Consider the following 19,577-nt stretch of genomic DNA (forward strand, 5'->3'; position numbering starts at 1 on the left):
TCAGAAATAGCATTCTCGTGAGGTGTTCGGGTCAAACGGTAGAGCGTTCTCCCCTCTCCAGGTGTCACTGGGGCCCAACGCTCCTCCCCTGAACCAAATGAATAAATCCAATCGGTAATTCAGAAGAAACGTCTTCACCCAGAGAGCGGTGAGAATGTGGAACTCGCTACTACGGAGAGTGGTTGAGAGCAAATAGCATTGAAGCATTTAGGAGATAAGAAATAGGAGCAGGAGTAGACCATATGGCCCCTCGAGCCTGCTCCGCCATTCAATACCATGGCTGATCCGATCATGGACTCAGCTCCACTTCCCCGCCCGCTCCCCATAACCCCTTATCAGTTAAGAAACCGCCTATTTCTGTCTTAAATATAGTCAATGTCCCAGCTTCCACAGCTCTCAGAGGCAGCGAATTCCACAGATTTACAACCCTCAGAGAAGAAATTTCTCCTCGTCTCAGTTTTAAATGGGTGGCCCCTTATTCTAAGATCTAGTTCTAGTCTCCCCCACCAGTGGAAACATCCTCTCTGCATCCACCTTGTCAAGCCCCTCATAATCTTATACGTTTCGATAAGATCACCTCTCATTCTTCTGAATTCCAATGAGTAGAGGCCCAACCTACTCAACCTTTCCTCATAAGTCAACCCCCTCATCCCCGGGATCAACCGAGTGAACCTTCTCTGAACTGCCTCCAAAGCAAGTATATCCTTTCGTAAATACGGAAACCAAAACTGCACGCAGTACTCCAGGTGTGGCCTTACCAACACCCTGTATAAAGACTTCACTGCTTTTATATTCCATCCCCTTTGCAATAAAGGCCAAGATACCATTGGCCTTCCTGATCACTTGCTGTACCTGCACACTAACCTTTTGTGTTTCATGCACAAGTAACCCCCAGGTCCCGCTGTACTGCGACACTTTGCAATCTTTCTCCATTTAAATAATAACTTGCTCATAGATTTTTTTTCTACCAAAGTGCATGACCTCACACTTTCCACCATTATACTCCATCTGCCAAATTTTTGCCCACTCACTGAGCCTGTCTGTGTCCTTTTACAGATTATGCCCTCTAGTTCTAGGCTCCTCAGGCAGAGGAAACATCCTCCCTGCATCTCCCCTGAGAATTTAAGGGGAAGCTGGATAAACACATGAGGGAGCAAGGAATAGAAGGATATGGTGATGGGCTGAGATGAAGAGGGGTGGGAGGGGGCTGGTGTGGAGCATAAACCCCGGCACAATGGCCTGTTTCTGTGTTGTCAAATTGTATGAAAAGATCAGGTCCATATCGTTAAACAGTATTAAATTCAAAGGAAATACGAGTAGAACTCAGCAACTGGAGTAAAGGGAGTCGCTGAACAAGAGGCTAGGTGGAATATCTTTAAAGGAATAATGCTGAGTATGTTGAATAAGTATTGAGTAGAATGAGTCGATATTCTCTGGAGTTCAGAAGAATGAAAAGTCATATAGAAACGTATAAAATTCTTTGAGGGCTTGACAGGGTAGATGCTGAGAGGTTTTTTCCCCACTGGCTGGAGAGTCTAGAACAAGAGGATATAGGAACATAAGAATTAGGAGCAGGAGTCGGCCATTCGGCCCCTCGAGCCTGCTCCACCATTCAATGAGATAATGGCTGATCTTCAACCTCAACTGCACTTTCCTGAACTGTCCCCATATCCCTTGGTTCCCCTGAAGTCCAAAAATCTATCGATCTCTGTCTTGAATATACTCAAAGACTGAGCCTCCACAGCCCTCTGGGGTAGAGAATTCCAAAGATTCACCCCTCTCTGAGGGAAGAAGTTTCTCCTCATCTCAGTCCTAAATGGCCGACCCCTTATCCTGAGACTGTGACCCCTGGTTCTAGACTCCCTAGCCCGGGGGAAACATCCTCCCTGCATCTACCCTGTCAAGCCCTGTAAGAATTTTGTATGTTTCAATGAGATCCCCTCTCATTCTTCTAAACTCTAGAGAATATCGGCCTAGTCTACTCAATCTCTCCTCATAGGACAATCCCCCCCATCCCAGGAATCAGTCTGGTGAACCTTCGTTGCACTCCCTCAATGGCAAGTATATCCTTCCTCAGGTAAGGAGACCAAAACTGTACACAATACTCCAGGTGTGGTCTCACCAGGGCCCTGTATAATTGCAGTAAGACGCCTTCACTCTTATACTCAAATCCTCCTGTAATAAAGGCCAACATACCATTTGCTTTCTTAACTCTCAGTGATTGGTGTACAAGGGCACCCAGGTCCCTCTGAACACCAACATTTCCCAATCTCTCACCGTTTAAAAAAAATACTCGTGCTTTGCTATTTTTCCTCCCAAAGTGGATAACTTCACATTTCTCCACGTTATATTCCATTTGCCATGTTCTTGCCCACTCACTTAGCCTGTCTATATCCCCTTGAGGTCTCTTTGCATCCTTCTCACAACTTACTCTCCCGCCTAGCTTTGTATCATCTTGGATGGATTACATTTGGTCACCTCATCCAAATTATTGATATAGATAGTAAATAGCTGGGGCCCCAGCACTGATCCCTAGTTACAGCCTGCCAACCCGAAAATGACCCGCTTATTCCTACTCTCTGTTTTCTGTCCGTTAACCAATCCTCAATCCATGCCAGTATATTACCCACAATCCCATGAGCCCTAATTTTGTTCAATAACCTCTTCTGTGGCACCTTATCAAACGTTCGCTGAAAATCCAAATACACCACATCCACTGGTTCCCCCCCCCCCCCCCGCTTATCTATTCTGCTCGTTACACCCTCAAAAGACTAACAGATTTGTCAAACGTGATTTCACTTGCATAAATCCATGTTGACTGTGCAATCCAGTACTCTTTTCTAAGAGCCCTGTTACCACATCCTTAATAATAGATTCCAGCATTTTCCCCACGACTGATATCAGGCTAACTGGTCTGTAGTTCCCCGTTTTCTCTCTCCCTCCTTTCTTAAATAGCAGGACACAGTCTCAGGGTAAGGGGTCGGCCATTTAGGGCTGAGATGGGGAGAAATTTCTTCACTCAGAGGGTGGTGAATCTTTGGAATTCTCTGCCCCAGAGAGCTGAGGATGGAAATGGAGAAGATTTTTGGCTGCTTCCGCGATCGTATTAAATGGCGGACCAGGCCTATTCCTGCTCCTGTTTCTTACGTTCTGATTTTTTGGGGCTTTCAACTCACTTGCTGTTTGTGAGATCTTGCTGTGCACAAAAATGGCCAGGGCAGTTGACCAAGTTTGCTGTGTGAAACATATTCAGTTGTGAAAATGAGACGATGGCTATATAACTGAGAGCTTTTTATCAACAAAAAAAATTCCTAACTTGCCTCTCGAGTGAGATTGTAACTTTTTATTTTGCCATGTTCTTTCCACAGTTAACTGACGCATACAGGCCGACAATACGGGTAAGTGCAGAAATCTTACTTATATTGTCAGATGGAGTATAATGGTGGAAGGTGTGAGGTCATGCACTTTGGCAGAAAAAAAATCAAAGAGCAAGTTATTATTTAAATGGAGAAAGATTGTAAAGTGCCGCAGTACAGTGGGACCTGGGGGTTACTTGTGCATGTAACACAAAAGGATAGTATGCAGGTACAGCAAGTGATCAGGAAGGCCAATGGTATCTTGGCCTTTATTGCAAAGGGGATGGAGTATAAAAGCAGGGAAGTCTTGCTGCAGTTATACAGGGTATTGGTGAGGCCACACCTGGAGTACTGCGTGCAGTTTTGGTTTCCATATTTATGAAAGGATATACTTGTTTTGGAGGCAGTTCAGAGAAGGTTCACTCGGTTGATTCCAGAGATGAGGGGGTTGACTTATGAGGAAAGGTTGAGTAGGTTGGGCCTCTACTCATTGGAATTCAGAAGAATGAGAGGTGATCTTATCGAAACGTATAAGATTATGAGGGGGCTTGACAAGGTGGATGCAGAGAGGATGTTTCCACTGATGGGGGAGACTAGAACTAGGGGGCATGGTCTTAGAATAAGGGGCCGCCCATTTAAAACTGGGATGAGGAGAAACTTCTTCACTCAGAGTTGTTAACCTGTGGAATTCCCTGCCGCAGAGAGCTGTTGAGGCCAGTTCGTTAGATATATTCAAGAGGGAGTTAGGTATGGCCCTTACGGCTAAAGGGATCAAGGGGTATGGAGAGAAAGCAGGAAAGGGGTACTGAGGTGAATGATCAGCCATGATCGTATTGAATGGTGGTGCAGGCTCGAAGGGCCGAATGGCCTACTCCACCTATTTTCTATGTAAATCTGTGTAATTCGCTGCCTCAGAGAGCTGTGGAAGCTGGGACATTGAATATATTTAAGACAGAGAAAGACAGTTTTGTAACTGATAAGGGATTAAGGGGTTATGGGGAGCGAGCGGGGAAGTGGAGCTGAGTCCATGATCGGATCAGCCACGGTCGTGTTAAATGGTGGAGCAGGCTCAAGGGGCTGTCTGGCCGACTCCTGCTCCTATTTCTTATGTTCTTACTGTATTCACGGCACTTTTTTATTCATTCGCGGGATGTGGGCCGGCATTTATTGCCCATCTCTAATTGCCCTCGAAGTTGGTGGTGAGCCGCCGCCTTGACAACAGAGTGTCGCGCTAGGCCGCTTGAGGGCAGTTAAGTGTGAACCACAGTGCTGTGGATGTAGTCACATGTAGGCCAGACCGGGTAAGGACAGCAGATTTCCTGCCTTGAAGGACGTTAGTGAACCAGATATGTTTTTATGACAATCCAGTAGTTACATGGTCACCAGTACGGATAGTTTATTTAATCCAGATTTATTGAATGAACTGAATTTAATTTCCCCAGCTGCCAAGGTAGGATTTGAACGCTTGTCAGCAAATCATTCATCCAGGCGTCTGGATTACTGGTCCCGTTACATGACCATTGTGCTGCCGTTCCCCAAGCTGCCTTGTTATTTAATTTGTAACCTTTGGTTTCAAAACTGAGGGAGCAGCTCACACACACAGCAGGAAAGGTCCAGGCTCCATTCCCGGCCTAGTGCTGAGTTAGCCTGATCTCACACCCGGTGTGGGACTGAGCCTCCCCCCACACACACACACACACACACACACAGAGCAGGAAAGTCCCAGGCTCTATTCTCGGCCTAGTGCTGAGTTAGCCTGATCTCACACCCAGTGTGGGACTGAGCCTCATAATCCAGGCCTACGCTCCTCGGTGACACTACTGCGCTGTCGGAGGGGCAGTACTGAGGGAGCGGCGCACTATCGGAGGGGCAGTACTGAGGGAGCGCCGCACTGTCGGAGGGGCAGTACTGAGGGAGCGGCGCACTGTCGGAGGGGCGGTACTGAGGGAGTGCCGCACTGTGGGAGGGGCGATACTGAGGGAGCGCCGCACTGTCGGAGGGGCAGTACTGAGGGAACACCGCACTGTCGGAGGGGCGGTACTGAGGGAACACCGCACTGTCGGAGGGGCAGTACTGAGGGAGCACCGCACTGTCGGAGGGGCGGTACTGAGGGAACACCGCACTGTCGGAGGGGCAGTACTGAGGGAACACCGCACTGTCGGAGGGGCGGGACTGAGGGAGCGCCGCACTGTCGGAGGGGCGGTACTGAGGGAACGCCGCACTGTCGGAGGGGCAGTACTGAGGGAACACCGCACTGTCGGAGGGGCGGTACTGAGGGAACACCGCACTGTCGGAGGGGCGGTACTGAGGGAACACCGCACTGTCGGAGGGGCAGTACTGAGGGAACACCGCACTGTCGGAGGGGCAGTACTGAGGGAACACCGCACTGTCGGAGGGGCAGTACTGAGGGAGAGCCACACTGTCGGAAGGGCAGTACTGAGGGAACACCGCACTGTCGGAGCTGTTGAGCGTCGGATTAGAGTTAATCCGAGGACCCTGTCTGCTCTCTGAGGTGGACTGAAAAGATCCCACGGCCATTATTGGAAGAAGCCGCCGAAGTTCCTTACCCCAGTCCAAGTACATATCCCCCCCTCCAACCCCCCCAAACCATAGAGGGGCATGCATTGTGTACAGATTGTTAACAGGTTTATTGGGAGTGAAGTGAATAGTGACAGTGTCATGACTTCTGGATATCATCCACTCCAACAATGTCCCTTGTTGGAGGGGGTTGGAACAACGTGATCCGTCTCCCAACCCAACACCCCACCTGTGTGAGTCTCTCTCTCACTCCCCCCTCTCCCCCGCCCCCCCCAATCTCTCACTCTCCCCCCCCCCCCCCCCCGCCAGCCTCTCTCTAACTCCCCTCCCCCCCCAGCCTCTCTCTCACTCCCCTCCCCCCCAGCGCCTCTCACTCTCCCCCTCCTCCCCCTAGCCCCTCTCACTCTCCCCCTCCCCCCCAGCCTCTCTCACTCTAACCCTCCTCCACCCCCCCAGCCTCTCTCACTCACCCCCTCCCGCCTCTCTCTCACTCTCTCCCCCTCCCTCACCCAGCCTCTCATTCTCCCCCTCCCCCCCCAATCTCTCACTCGCCCCCTCCCCTCCCTCCCCCAGCCTCTCTCACTCGCTCCCTCCCCTCCCTCTCCCAGCCTCTCTCTCTCGCCCCCTCCCCCCCCCAGCCTCTCTCACTCTCCCCCCTCCCCCCTCCCCAGCCCCTCTGTCTCTCCCCTCCCCTCACTAGCCTCTCTCACTCTCCCCCTCCCTAGCCTCTCTCACTTCCCCCCCCAGCCGCTCTCTCTCTCCCCACCCCCAGCCTCTCTCATTCTCCCCCTCCCCCCTCCCCAGCCCCTCTGTCTCTCCCCTCCCCTCCCTAGCCTCTTTCACTCTCCCCCTCCCTAGCCTCTCTCACTCCCCCCCAAGGCCATCTCTCTCTCCCCCCCCCTCCCCAGCTCCTCTCCCCCTCCCCCCCTAGCGCCTCTCACTCTCCCCCTCTCCCCTCTCTCACTCTCCCCCTCCCCCCCAGCCTCTCTTCCCCCTCCCCTCTCCCCAGCCTCTCTTCCCCTCCCCTCTCCCCAGCTTCTCTCACTCTCCCCCTCCCCTCTCCCCAGCCCCTCTCCCCCTCCTCCCCTAGCGCCTCTCACTCTCCCCTCTCTCACTCTCCCCCTCCCCCCCAGCCTCTCTCCCCCTCCCCTCTCCCCAGCCTCTCTTCCCCCTCCCCTCTCCCCAGCCTCTCTTCCCCATCCCTCTCCCCATCCCTCTCCCCAGCCTCTCTCACTCTCCCCCTCCCCTCTCCCCAGTCTCTCTTCCCCTCCCTCTCCCAGCCTCTCTCTCTCTCGCCCCATCCCCCCCCCGCCTCTCTCTCACTCCCCTCCCCCCAGCGCCTCTCACTCTCCCCCTCCTCCCCCTAGCCCCTCTCACTCTCCCCCTCCCCCCCAGCCTCTCTCACTCTAACCCTCCTCCAACCCCCCCCAGCCTCTCTCACTCACCCCCTCCCCTCCAGCCTCTCTCTCACTCTCTCCCCCTCCCTCACCCAGCCTCTCATTCTCCCCCTCCCCCCCCAATCTCTCACTCGCCCTCTCCCCTCCCTCTCCCAGCCTCTCTCTCTCGCCCCCTCCCCTCCCTCTCCCAGCCTCTCTCTCTCGCCCCCTCGCCCCCCAGCCTCTCTCACTCTCCCCCCTCCCCCCTCCCCAGCCCCTCTGTCTCTCCCCTCCCCTCCCTAGCGCCTCTCACTCCCTCCCTCCCTAGCGCCTCTCACTCCCCCCCCAGCCCCTCTCTCTCTCCCCACCCCCAGCCTCTCTCACTCTCCCCCTCCCCCCTCCACAGCCCCTCTGTCTCTCCCCTCCCCTCCCTAGCCTCTCTCACTCTCCCCCTCCCTAGCCTCTCTCACTCCCCCCCAAGGCCATCTCTCTCTCCCCCCCCTCCCCAGCCCCTCTCCCCCTCCCCCCCAGCGCCTCTCACTCTCCCCCTCTCCCCTCTCTCACTCTCCCCCTCCCCCCCAGCCTCTCTTCCCCCTCCCCTCTCCCCACTCTCTCTTCCCCTCCCCTCTCCCCAGCCTCTCTCACTCTCCCCTCTCCCCAGCCCCTCTCCCCCTCCTCCCCTAGCGCCTCTCACTCTCCCCTCTCTCACTCTCCCCCTCCCCCCCAGCCTCTCTCCCCCTCCCCTCTCCCCAGCCTCTCTTCCCCCCTCCCCTCTCCCCAGCCTCTCTTCCCCATCCCTCTCCCCAGCCTCTCTCACTCTCCCCCTCCCCTCTCCTCAGTCTCTCTTCCCCTCCCTCTCCCAGCCTCTCTCTCGCCCCCTCCCCCCCCAGCCTCTCTCACTCTCCCCTCTCCCCCCTCCCCAGCCCCTCTGTCTCTCCCCTCCCCTCCCTAGCCTCTCTCACTCTCCCCCTCCCTAGCCTCTCTCACTCCCCCCCCAGTCCCTCTCTCTCTCCCCACCCCCAGCCTCTCTCACTCTCCCCACCCCCAGCCTCTCTCACTCTCCCCCTCCCCCTTCCCCAGCCCCTCTGTCTCTCCCCTCCCCTCCCTAGCCTCTCTCACTCTCCCCCTCCCTAGCCTCTCTCACTCCCCCCCAAGGCCATCTCTCTCTCCCCCTCCCCTCCCCAGCCCCTCTCCCCCTCCCCCCCTAGCGCCTCTCACTCTCCCCCTCTCCCCTCTCTCACTCTCCCCCTCCCCCCCAGCCTCTCTTCCCCCTCCCGTCTCCCCAGCCTCTCTTCTCCTCCCCTCTCCCCAGCCTCTCTCACTCTCCCCCTCCCCTCTCCCCAGCCCCTCTTCCCCTCCTCCCCTAGCGCCTCTCACTCTCCCCTCTCTCACTCTCCCCCTCCTCCCCAGCCTCTCTCCCCCTCCCCTCTCCCCAGCCTCTCTTCCCCCTCCCCTTTCCCCAGCCTCTCTTCCCCATCCCTCTCCCCAGCCTCTCTCACTCTCCCCCTCCCCTCTCCCCAGCCTCTCTCACTCTCCCCCCTCCCCCTCCCCCAGCCTCTCTCACTCCCCCTCTCCCCCCCCCCCCAGCCTCTCACTCTCCCCCTCTCAGCCCCAAGGCCGGCCAGGCGAAGAGAGGCCATCGGGTGGGGGGGAGGGAGGGGGCGGGGGGGCAGAGGGGAGAGGGCCTGGGCCTGAGCGGGTGAAGAGAGTTGGAGCCTCAGGTACCTGGAATGATTCGGTCGGGTGTGGAGCTTGACAGGGGCGTGGCTGGTCGCATGTCTGTCAAAAAAAGTGCAGCTGGCTGGCGATGGCGGGGCTGGATAATCGCCTGTCTGTCAAAATAAGTCCAGTACCAATAGTTACAGTATCTTTTATATGTCCGCCTGAGAAGGCAGGGAAGTCATCTTAACTCAGCATGTTCGGAGGTCAGTCAGAGTCTTATTGCATCTGTTTGGAGAACTTCCTTTAGATCGGCAGCTGCCAAGTTATCTCAAGATCAGAACAAAGGGCAGGAAATGGCTTTCTTCCTCTTGCACTTTTTAAAGAAATAATTAAGTTTACATTCGTAGGAGTGTATGCAAAGTGTGACCTGCAATGCAAGGACTAGACTATATATATATATATATATACTAACAGACCTCCCGAAGCGTTGCTCATGGTAAGTTGAATGATGCACTGTTTTATAAGGGCAAGAGCACTGTACTGTGCAATGTACAAAATCTTATTCTGTTGAGATAGAACTGTGGCCCTTTTAAAACCACAAACTCTTAATATGTTAAGTAAACATGGCCTTGGGTCACTTAGAGTCAAATTGCTGTATTGTGGGTGAACTTTGCAAACTAACATTCTGGCCAATTTTGAGAATTCGAAGAGTGTTTTTCCATCTCTGGCAAAGCGTTGGGTCTTTGGCATGACTTGAGTCCTCACTGAGGTGCGGTTTTTAATGTAAACGAGCGGACCTCCTGTGACGTTGAATGGTATGCTGCTTTATAGAGACGGGTGTTGTGTCATGTGAGGCACTTTGTACTCTTCTGCTGCTACTGTGCAGCTGTGTGCTACTTGGTATGTTCCTTTTAAGCTACAAGGTGTAATTGATGCAACTCGGTTAGAGAAGAATTGAGCATAACCATCCCGAGTTTGCCGAAGGTTTCTCGGGGTCAGTTGGAGTTTGTAGATTCCCTCTACTGTGGGCCGGCCGTCCCATCGTCTCCCCGTGGCCTTGACCCTTCGCTTCCCTGTCTTCCTTGCTCACAGGGCTGTGCTAACTGTCCACCTGCTTTCTCTTGTTGCTCTCCTTCCTTTCCTGGTGCCCAGATCAGACGGCAATAACCAAGCCCCAAAGAGCCTGTTTCCGGACCATGAAAGTTGCAGACTCCTCTCATAAGAACATATGAAATAGGAGCAGGAGCAGGCCAAACAGCCCCTGGCGCCTGTTCCGCCATTTAATAAGATCATGGCTGATCTGATCTTGGCCTTAGGTCCACTTCCCTGCCTGCTCCCTACAACTCCTGACCCCGCTATCGCTCAAAAATCTGTCTCTCTCCACCCCAAATATATTCAATGACCCAGCCTCCACAGCTCTCTGGGACAGAGAATTCCACAGATTTACAACCCTCTGAGAGAAGAAATTCCTCCTCATCTCAGTTTTAAATGGGCGGCCCCTTATTCTGAAACTATGCCCCCTAGTTCTAGATTCCCCCACGAGGGGAAACATCCTCTCTGCATCCACCTTGTCAAGCCCCCTCAGAATCTTATACGTTTCAATAAGATCCCCTCTCATTCTTCTGAATTCCAATGAGTATAAGCCCAACCTACTCAACCTTTCTTCATAAGACAATCCCCTCATCTCCAGAATCAACTGAGTGAACCTTCTCTGAACTGCCTCCAATGCAAGTATATCCCTCCTTAAATACGGAGACCAAAACTGTACGCAGTACTCCAGGTGTGGCCTCACCAATACCCTGTACCGTTGTTTTCATCATCATCATAGGCAGTCCCTCGAAATCAAGGGAGACTTGCTTCCACTCTCAGTGAGTTCTCAGGTGGCTGTACAGTCCAATACGGGAATTACAGTCTCTGTCACAGGCGGGGTTGAAGGAAAGGGTGGGTGGGGAGTCTGGTTTGCCGCACGCTCCTTCCGCTTGGTTTCCACATGTTCTCGGCGACGTATCTACCCTATTGCATCCTTTAATTATCGATCCGATCGCCCCACAATCTCTTAAACACACAGGAATACAAGCCTAGCCGATGCAACCGGTCCCCACTAGTTAACCCGGTATCATTTTGAAAGGTCCTCGCTCCCCGGCCATGAGGCAGTTTGCTGAAGTACTCCCTGTGAAAGCCCTTGGGGAGGATATATTGGACTTGGAGGTGGGGGAGCAGCACAGATTCGCTAAACCGATACCAGGACTGCGAGGATTAAATCACGAGGACAGGTTGCACAGAAGTGGCTTGTATTCGCCTTGAGTACAGAAGGTCAAGCGGGTGATTCAGGGGATCTTATTGAAACGTATCAGATTATGAAGGAGCTTGACAAGGTGGATGCAGAGAGGATGTTCCCACTGATGGGGGAGACTAGAACTAGGGGGCATGATCTTAGAATAAGGGGCCGCCCATTTAAAACTGGGATGAGGAGGAATTTCTTCTCTCAGAGGGTTGTAAATCTGTGGAATTCGCTGCCTCAGAGAGCTGTGGAAGCCGGGACATTGAATATATTTAAGGACAGAAATAGACAGTTTCTTAACCGATAAGGGGGCGGGCGGGGAAGTGGAGCTGTGTCCATGATCGGATCAGCCATGATTGTATTAAATGGCGGAGCAGGCTCGAGGCACCGAATGGCCGACTCCTGCTCCTATTTCTTATATTATGTGATCTGATCGAGGTGTTTAGAATGATAGAGATTTGATAGAGCGAGATGCGCAGAAACTATTTTCTCCCCTTATCATTGTGTTCTCTCTCTCACTCCCCCCCCCCCCCGTTTACCCCACCCCAGTTTTAAAGCCAAGTTATTTTTCTTTTCTCGGGAAGCTGTGTGGTCTTTTGAGGTGCGGGTCCTGACCATTTTTTCTTTCTCTGTCCCCACAGAAGCCCGGTAAATGGTGTGCGATGCACGTGCGAATCGCGTGGATGATCTATCGGCATCAAGAGAAGAACAAGGTACATCCGTTATTTGACACGTTCAAACTGAATTGTTTGCCTTTTAATTCTCTTCCCCCCCCCGCCCCCCAGCTCTCTGTTTCCGCTATTCCCGGTGCCTGCCTCTGCTTTTACCGTTGATCTTCAGTCTGTGTCCTCAAATTATTGACCCTCCTGCCATTGAAAACTATTTCTCCTCATCTACTCTAGGAAAACCCCTTTTGTGATTAAACGCCTCTATTAAATCTCTCCCTTAACCTTCTCTGCTCCAAGGAGAACAATCCCAGCTTCTCCATGTAACTGAGGTCCCTCGCTCCCTGGGACCATTCTAGTAAATCTCCTCTGCACCCTCTCCAAGGCCTTCGTATCCTTCCTAAAGTGCGGTGCACAGGATTGGATACAATACTCAACCAGTGTTTTATACAAGTTTAGCAATAACTTCCTTCCTTTTGTACTGTATCCCTCTATAAAGCCAAGGACCCCATCGGCTTTTTTAACGGCCATCTCAACCTGACCTGCCACCTTCAAAGATTTGTGTCCGTACGCCCCCGGATGTCTCTGTTCCTGCACCCCCGTTAAAATTAAACCACTTACTTTATCCAACACACCTGCGTCCCCTCCCTAACAACTTGTGCTGAGAGGGTGCAGAATTTACTCAAGTACCAGTGATGAAGGACTTCAGTTACGTGGATAGACTGGAGAAGCTTGTCTCAGAATAAGGGGTCGGCCATTTTAGGACGGAGATGAGGAGGAATTTCTTCACTCAGAGGGTGGTGAGTCTCTGCAATTCTCTACCCCAGAGGGCTGTGTATATCGTTGAGTATATTCAAGACAGAGATCGATCTGGGTGTCATGGTACATCAGTCATTGAAAGTGGGCATGCAGGTACAGCAGGCGGTGAAGAAAGCAAGTGGCATGTTGGCCTTCATAGCGAGGGGATTTGAGTACAGGGGCAGGGAGGTCTTGCTGCAGTTGTACAGGGCCTTGGTGAGACCACACCTGGAGTATTGTGTACAGTTTTGGTCTCCTAATCTGAGGAAGGACATTCTTGCTATTGAGGGAGTGCAGCGAAGGTTCACCAGACTGATTCCCGGGATGGCAGGACAGACCTATGAAGAAAGACTGGATCGACTAGGCTTATATTTACTGGAATTTAGAAGAATGAGAGGGGATCTCATAGAAACATATAAAATTCTGATGGGACGGGACAGGTTAGATGTAGGAAGAATGTGCCCGATGTTGGGGAAGTCCAGAACCAGGGGTCACAGTCTAAGGATAAGGGGTAAGCCATTTAGGACCGAGATGAGGAGAAACTTCTTCACTCAGAGAGTGGTGAACCTGTGGAATTTTCTACCACAGAAAGTTGTTGAGACCAGTTCGTTAGATATATTCAAAAGGGAGTTAGATGTGGCCCTTACGGCTAAAGGGATCGAGGGGTGTGGAGAGAAAGCAGGAATGGGGTACTGAGATGAATGATCAGCCATGATCATATTGAATGGTGGTGCAGGCTCGAAGGGCTGAATGGCCTACTCCTGCACCTATTTTCTATATTTCTATGTTTTCTATGATAGATTTTTGGATATTAAAGGAGTCAAGGGGATAGTGCAGGAAGGTGGAGTTGAGGTAGAAGATCAGCCGTGATCTTGTTGAATGGCGGAGCAGGCTCGAGGGGCTGAATGGTCTACTCCTGCTGCTATTTCTTATGTTCTTAGAGCAGCAAAGATTGAGAGGAAATTTGATGGAGATGTTCAAAATCATGAGGGGTCTGGACCGAGTAGATGGAGAGAAACTGTTCCCATTGGCGGAAGGGACAAAGATTTAAGGCGATTGGCAGTGGGTGGAGGGGGGCTCGAGAGCGATCTCGGGTGACTTTTGTTTGACATGCAGCGAGTTGTTGTGATCTGGAACGCGCTGCCTGAAAGGGCGGTGGAAGCAGATTCAGTCATAACTTTCAGAATGAAATCGGATAAATACTTAAAAAGAGAACATTTTCTGGGCTGTTGGGAAAGACCCGGGGGGGGGGGGGGGCGGGGGGGAGGGTTGTGGGACTAATTGGATTGGCCATTTATAGAGCCAGCACAGGCATGATAGGCCCAATGGCCTCCTGCTCAGTCGTTGAGTCATCATTATCATACGTGATCCCTCGAACGAGGGTGACTTGCTTCCACACGAGTTCACAGGTGTTTGGATGAAGGACCCGATGTTCCAGGTCTTGAACTTCAATTGAGGGGGTGGAAGATGCCTGTGGGTGGATATTTTTAACGTGGGGTGGCCGTTGCACATCAGCCACCACACGGGCTTGACAGAGCTTGGTCTTGGTCCAGTGGTAAGGGTTGAACCAGGGACGACTGAAGACCAGCTCTGCTGCACGGACCCAGTGCGCTCTCATATCGCACAGTGTGGGCTGGTCCGTGCTGCCCCTGGGCCCTCGGCTCTACTGGGAGCCGTACCCTCCGCCACGATCCCTCGCCGCTCCTCCGCACCAAACATTCGCCGCATCTCGTCACTAGCACTTGCCGCTCATCCGCCCCGACCTTCCCACTCCTCTGTACCTGGGCCCCACCGATGTCCCTGCCCACGCTCCAAAACGGCAACCAGGGTTTCGATGACGTCACCCACCTCAAAATTGTCGCACACTTGGAGCAGCTAGTGCTGGAGGTTGGAGTGGTACGCTTCTCCAGCTCGTTTATAGCCTGACCTGTGGAGCTGTTCTCTCACAGGTCGGGGACCCACGATGTTCCAGGGCCTGTCGCTCCAGCTCGTTTATAGCCCGACCTGTGGAGCTGTTCTCTCACAGGTCGGGGACCCACAATGTTCCAGGGCCCGTCATTCCAGCTCGTTTATAGCCCGAGCTGTGGAGCTGTTCTCTCGCAGGTCGGGGACCCACGATGTTCCAGGGCCTGTCATTCCAGCTCGTTTATAGCCCGACCTGTGGAGCTGTTCTCTCGCAGGTCGGGGACCCACCATGTTCCAGGGCCTGTCGCTCCAGCTCGTTTATAGCTCGACCTGTGGAGCTGTTCTCTCACAGGTCGGGGACCCACTATGTTCCAGGGCCCGTCATTCCAGCTCGTTTATAGCCCGACCTGTGGAGCTGTTCTCTCACAGGTCGGGGACCCACTATGCTCCAGGGCCCGTCGTTCCAGCTCGTTTATAGCCCGACCTGTGGAGCTGTTCTCTCACAGGTCGGGGACCCACGATGTTCCAGGGCCCGTCATTCCAGCTCGTTTATAGCCCGACCTGTGGAGCTGTTCTCTCGCAGGTCGGGGACCCACAATGTTCCAGGGCCTGTCGCTCCAGCTCGTTTATAGCCCGACCTGTGGAGCTGTTCTCTCACAGGTCGGGGACCCACTATGCTCCAGGGCCCGTCATTCCAGCTCGTTTATAGCCCGACCTGCGGAGCTGTTCTCTCACAGGTCGGGGACCCACGATGTTCCAGGGCCTGTCGCTCAGCTCGTTTATAGCCCGACCTGTGGAGCTGTTCTCTCACAGGTCGGGGACCCACTATGCTCCAGGGCCCGTCATTCCAGCTCGTTTATAGCCCGACCTGTGGAGCTGTTCTCTCGTTGACTACATTCAAGACAGAGCCATAGGTTTTTGGATACTCAGTCAACCAAGGGATATGGGGATAGTGCGGGAAGGTGTCGTTGAGGTAGAATATCAGCCCTGATCTTATTGAGTGGCCTTTGCTAACCACGTCCCGCCCTAAGCTGGCTGTCATAGCCAGCGTCAGTCGGTAGCAGGGGTGGGGGCGGTCGCAGGGGTCTATCACCTCCCTGCCCCCTGAACCTGATCCTGCCCGGTTCCTTACAGGCTCCATGTGGAGGACCTCAGCAAGGATATATTGGCCTCGGAGCGTGTGCAATGCAGATTGACCAGAACAATTCCGGGGGCTAAAAAGGTTGCACAGAGTAGGCTTGTATTCCCTGGAGTTGAGAAGATTCAGGGATGATCTAATCAAGCTGTTCACAGGGTTGGGGGTAATATATTAGCATGGATAGAGGATTGGATAACTGACAGAGAACAGAGAGTCGGGATAAATGGGTCATTCTCGGGTTGGCAATCAGTAACTAGTGGGGTGCCGCAGGGATCAGTGCTGGGACCCCAACTATTTACAATCTGAATTAATGACTTGGAAGAAGGGACTGAGTGTAACGTAGCCAAGTTTTCTGATGATACAAAGATGGGAGGAAAAGCAATGTGTGAGGAGGACACAACCAATCTGCAAAAGGCCATAGACAGGCTAAGTGAGTGGGCAAAAATTTGGCAGATGGAGTATAATGTTGGAAAGTGTGAGGTCATGCACTTTGGCAGAAAAAAAATCAAAGAGCAAGTTATTATTTAAATGGAGAAAGATTGCAAAGTGCCGCAGTACAGCGGGACCTGGGGGTTACTTGTGCATGAAACACAAAAGGTTAGTATGCAGGTACAGCAAGGGATCAGGAAGGGCCAATGGAATCTTGGCCTTTATTGCAAAGGGGGATGGAGTATAAAAGCAGGGAAGTCTTGCTCCAGTTATACAGGGTATTGGTGAGGCCACACCTGGAGTACTGCGTGCAGTTTTGGTTTTTATATTTACGAAAGAATATACTTGCTTTGGAGGCAGTTCAGAGAAGGTTCACTCGGTTGATTCCGGGGATGAGGGGGTTGACTTATGAGGAAAGGTTGAGTAGGTTGGGCCTCTACTCATTGGAATTCAGAAGAACGAGAGGTGATCTTATCGAAACGTATCAGATTATGAGGGGGGCTCGACAAGGTGGATGCAGAGAGGATGTTCCCACTGATGGGGGAGACTAGAACTAGGGGGCACGATCTTAGAATAAGGGGCCGCCCATTTAAAACTGAGATGAGGAGGAATTTCTTCTCTCAGAGGATTGTAAATCTGTGGAATTCACTGCCTCAGAGAGCTGTGGAAGCTGGGACATTGAACATATTTAAGACAGAAATAGACGGTTTCTTAATCGATAAGGGGTTATGGGGAGCGGGCGGGGAAGTGGAGCTGAGTCCATGATCAGATCAGCCATGATCGTATTAAATGGCGGAGCAGGCTCGAGGGGCCGAATGGCCGACTCCTGCTCCTATTTCTTATGTTTAAGATGATTAGAGGGGTTGATAGGGTAGGTAGAGAGAAACGATTTGCTTGGTGGGTGGAGTCTAGAACAAGGGAGGCACAGCCTTAAAATTAGAGCCAGGCCATTCAGGGGTGATGTCAGGAAGCACTTCTTCACACAAAGGGTGGTGGAAATCTGGAAAACTCTTCCCCAAAAGGCTGTGGAATTCAGGGGTCAATTGAAATATTCAAGACTGAGATCCATAGATTTTTGTTGGGTCAGGGTATCGAGGGATATGGAGCTAAGACAGGGAGATGGAATTGAGGTGTGGATCAGCCATTGAGGGGCTGAACAGCCTCCTCCTGTCCCTGTGGTCAGCCCAGATGCAGACACCCGTCGACCAGGAGGAGAACGGGTAGGTCCATCTCAGACGGGAAGAGTAGAAGGGGCGAGAAGCCCCGGAGTACGACGGACAACCTCCGACTCTCACCAAGCGAAGGCAGTCGAGTTCCAGGGGAGGAGCTGGTTTGAATTCAGCAACCACAACTTGTATTCATATAGCGCCTTTAACGTAGTAAAACGTCCCAAGGTGCTTCACAGGAGTGTTTTAAGACAAAACAAATAAATTTGACACCAAGCCACACAAGAATAAATTACGGCAGGTGACCAAAAGCTGGGTCAAAGAGGTAGGTTTTGAGGAGCAGCTTAAAGGAGGGTAGAGAGGCAGAGAGGTTTAGGGAGGGAGTTCCAGAGCTTGGGGCCCAGGCAACAGAAGGCACGGCCACCGATGGTGGAGCGATTATAATCAGGGATGGTCAGGAGGGCAGAATTAGAGGAGCGCAGAGATCTCGGGGTGTAGGGACTGGAGGGGGTTACAGAGATAGGGAGGGGTGTAGGGGCTGGAGGAGGTTACAGAGATAGGGAGGGGTGTAGGGGCTGGAGGAGGTTACAGAGATCGGGAGGGGTGTAGGGGTTGGAGGAGGTTACAGAGATAGGGAGGGGTGTAGGGGCTGGAGGAGGTTACAGAGATAGGGAGGGGTGTAGGGGCTGGAGGAGGTTACAGAGATAGGGAGGGGTGTAGGGGCTGGAGGAGGTTACAGAGATAGGGAGGGGTGTAGGGACTGGAGGAGGTTACAGAGATAGGGAGGGGTGTAGGGGCTGGAGGGGGTTACAGAGATAGGGAGGGGTGTAGGGGCTGGAGGAGGTTACAGAGATAGGGAGGGGTGTAGGGGCTGGAGGAGGTTACAGAGATAGGGAGGAGTGTAGGGGCTGGAGGAGGTTACAGAGATAGGGAGGTGTGTAGGGGCTGGAGGAGGTTACAGAGATAGGGAGGAGTGTAGGGGCTGGAGGAGGTTACAGAGATAGGGAGGAGTGTAGGGGCTGGAGGAGGTTACAGAGATAGGGAGGTGTGTAGGGGCTGGAGGAGGTTACAGAGATAGGGAGGGGTGTAGGGGCTGGAGGAGGTTACAGAGATAGGGAGGGGGCGAGGGCCATGAAAGGATTTGTAAACAAAGATGAGAATTTTGAAATTGAGGCGTTGCTTAACCAGGAGCCGATGTAGGACCCTGCTCCCTGGCCCCCGCCCCCCTCCCCCCCCAAAAACGTTCTCCTCAGCGGCAATCCGTGTAATCCCTGCGGCCACTGCACGACCTTTATCAGTTTCCCTGTTCCCTGATCTCGGCTCTCTCACCCCTCTCATTCCAGATGATGCACATGGATCACCACAAGCTGGACTTCACCAAGACCGACCTCCTGACCCGGGGCCCCAGCGTCTTCGGACCCATCGCACACTCGCACGACCTTACCAGGCCCGCCACACTCTTCACCGCGACAGGTACAGCCAAGTGTTGCCGGGGAGAGGGCGGGCAGAAGCTGTATTTGTTATTGTTTGTTCCTGGGATGTGGGCGTCGCTGGCAAGGCCCAGCATTTATTGGCCATCCCTAATCGCCCCTTGAGAAGGTGGTGGTGAGCCGCCTTCTTGAACCGCTGCAGTCCGTGTGGTGAAGGTGCTCCCACAGTGCTGTTAGGGAGGGAGTTCCAGGATTGTGACCCAGCGACGATGAAGGAACGGCCGATATATTTCCCAGTCGGGATGGTGTGTGACTGGGAGGGGAACGTGGAGGTGGTGGTGTTCCCATAGACCTGCTGCCCTTGTCCTTCTGGATGGTAGAGGTCGTGGGTTTGGGAGGTGCTGCCGAAGAAGCCTTGGCGAGTTGCCACAGTGCATCTTGTGGATGGTACACACCGCAGCCACGGTGCGCCGGTGGTGAAGGGAAGTGAGTGTTGAAGGTGGTGGGTAGCGTGTCGATCGAGCGGGGCTGCTTTGTCCTGGACGGTGTCGAGCGTCTCGAGTGTTGTTGGAGCCGCACCTACCCAGGTAAAACAACACTTCTCTTAAGATCTCCTCAGTGTCCCGAGGAACGTATAACCCTCCGCCCTCCGCCTGTAACCCATGCCCCGGAATCTCTCACACCTGAATGCCTGTTGTGTCAACACACTTGCCTCTGAGGCAGAAGGTTGTGGGTTCAAGGCCCACCCCAGGGACTTGAGCACAAAAATCTAGACTGAAACTTCCAGTGCAGTACTGAGGGAGTGCCGCACTGTGGGAGGAGCAATACTGAGG

General features: G+C 53.1%; 1 protein-coding gene across 6 annotated transcripts in view; it reads left to right on the plus strand.

Annotated features, from left to right (window-relative positions):
• Window positions 1–19,577, plus strand: part of LOC139242033 (autism susceptibility gene 2 protein-like) — a 162,013-nt gene that overhangs the window by 128,948 nt on the left and 13,488 nt on the right. For all 6 annotated transcript variants that reach the window (XM_070870167.1, XM_070870166.1, XM_070870164.1 and 3 more), the window contains 3 exons: window positions 3,369–3,398; window positions 11,855–11,926; window positions 18,658–18,787. In XM_070870167.1, the coding sequence (XP_070726268.1) occupies window positions 3,369–3,398; window positions 11,855–11,926; window positions 18,658–18,787 (232 nt within the window). The remainder of the gene's footprint in view (window positions 1–3,368; window positions 3,399–11,854; window positions 11,927–18,657; window positions 18,788–19,577) is intronic.

Source organism: Pristiophorus japonicus, unplaced genomic scaffold, assembly GCF_044704955.1.
Source record: "Pristiophorus japonicus isolate sPriJap1 unplaced genomic scaffold, sPriJap1.hap1 HAP1_SCAFFOLD_118, whole genome shotgun sequence".
In the NCBI taxonomy this organism is placed as follows: Eukaryota; Metazoa; Chordata; class Chondrichthyes; family Pristiophoridae; genus Pristiophorus; species Pristiophorus japonicus.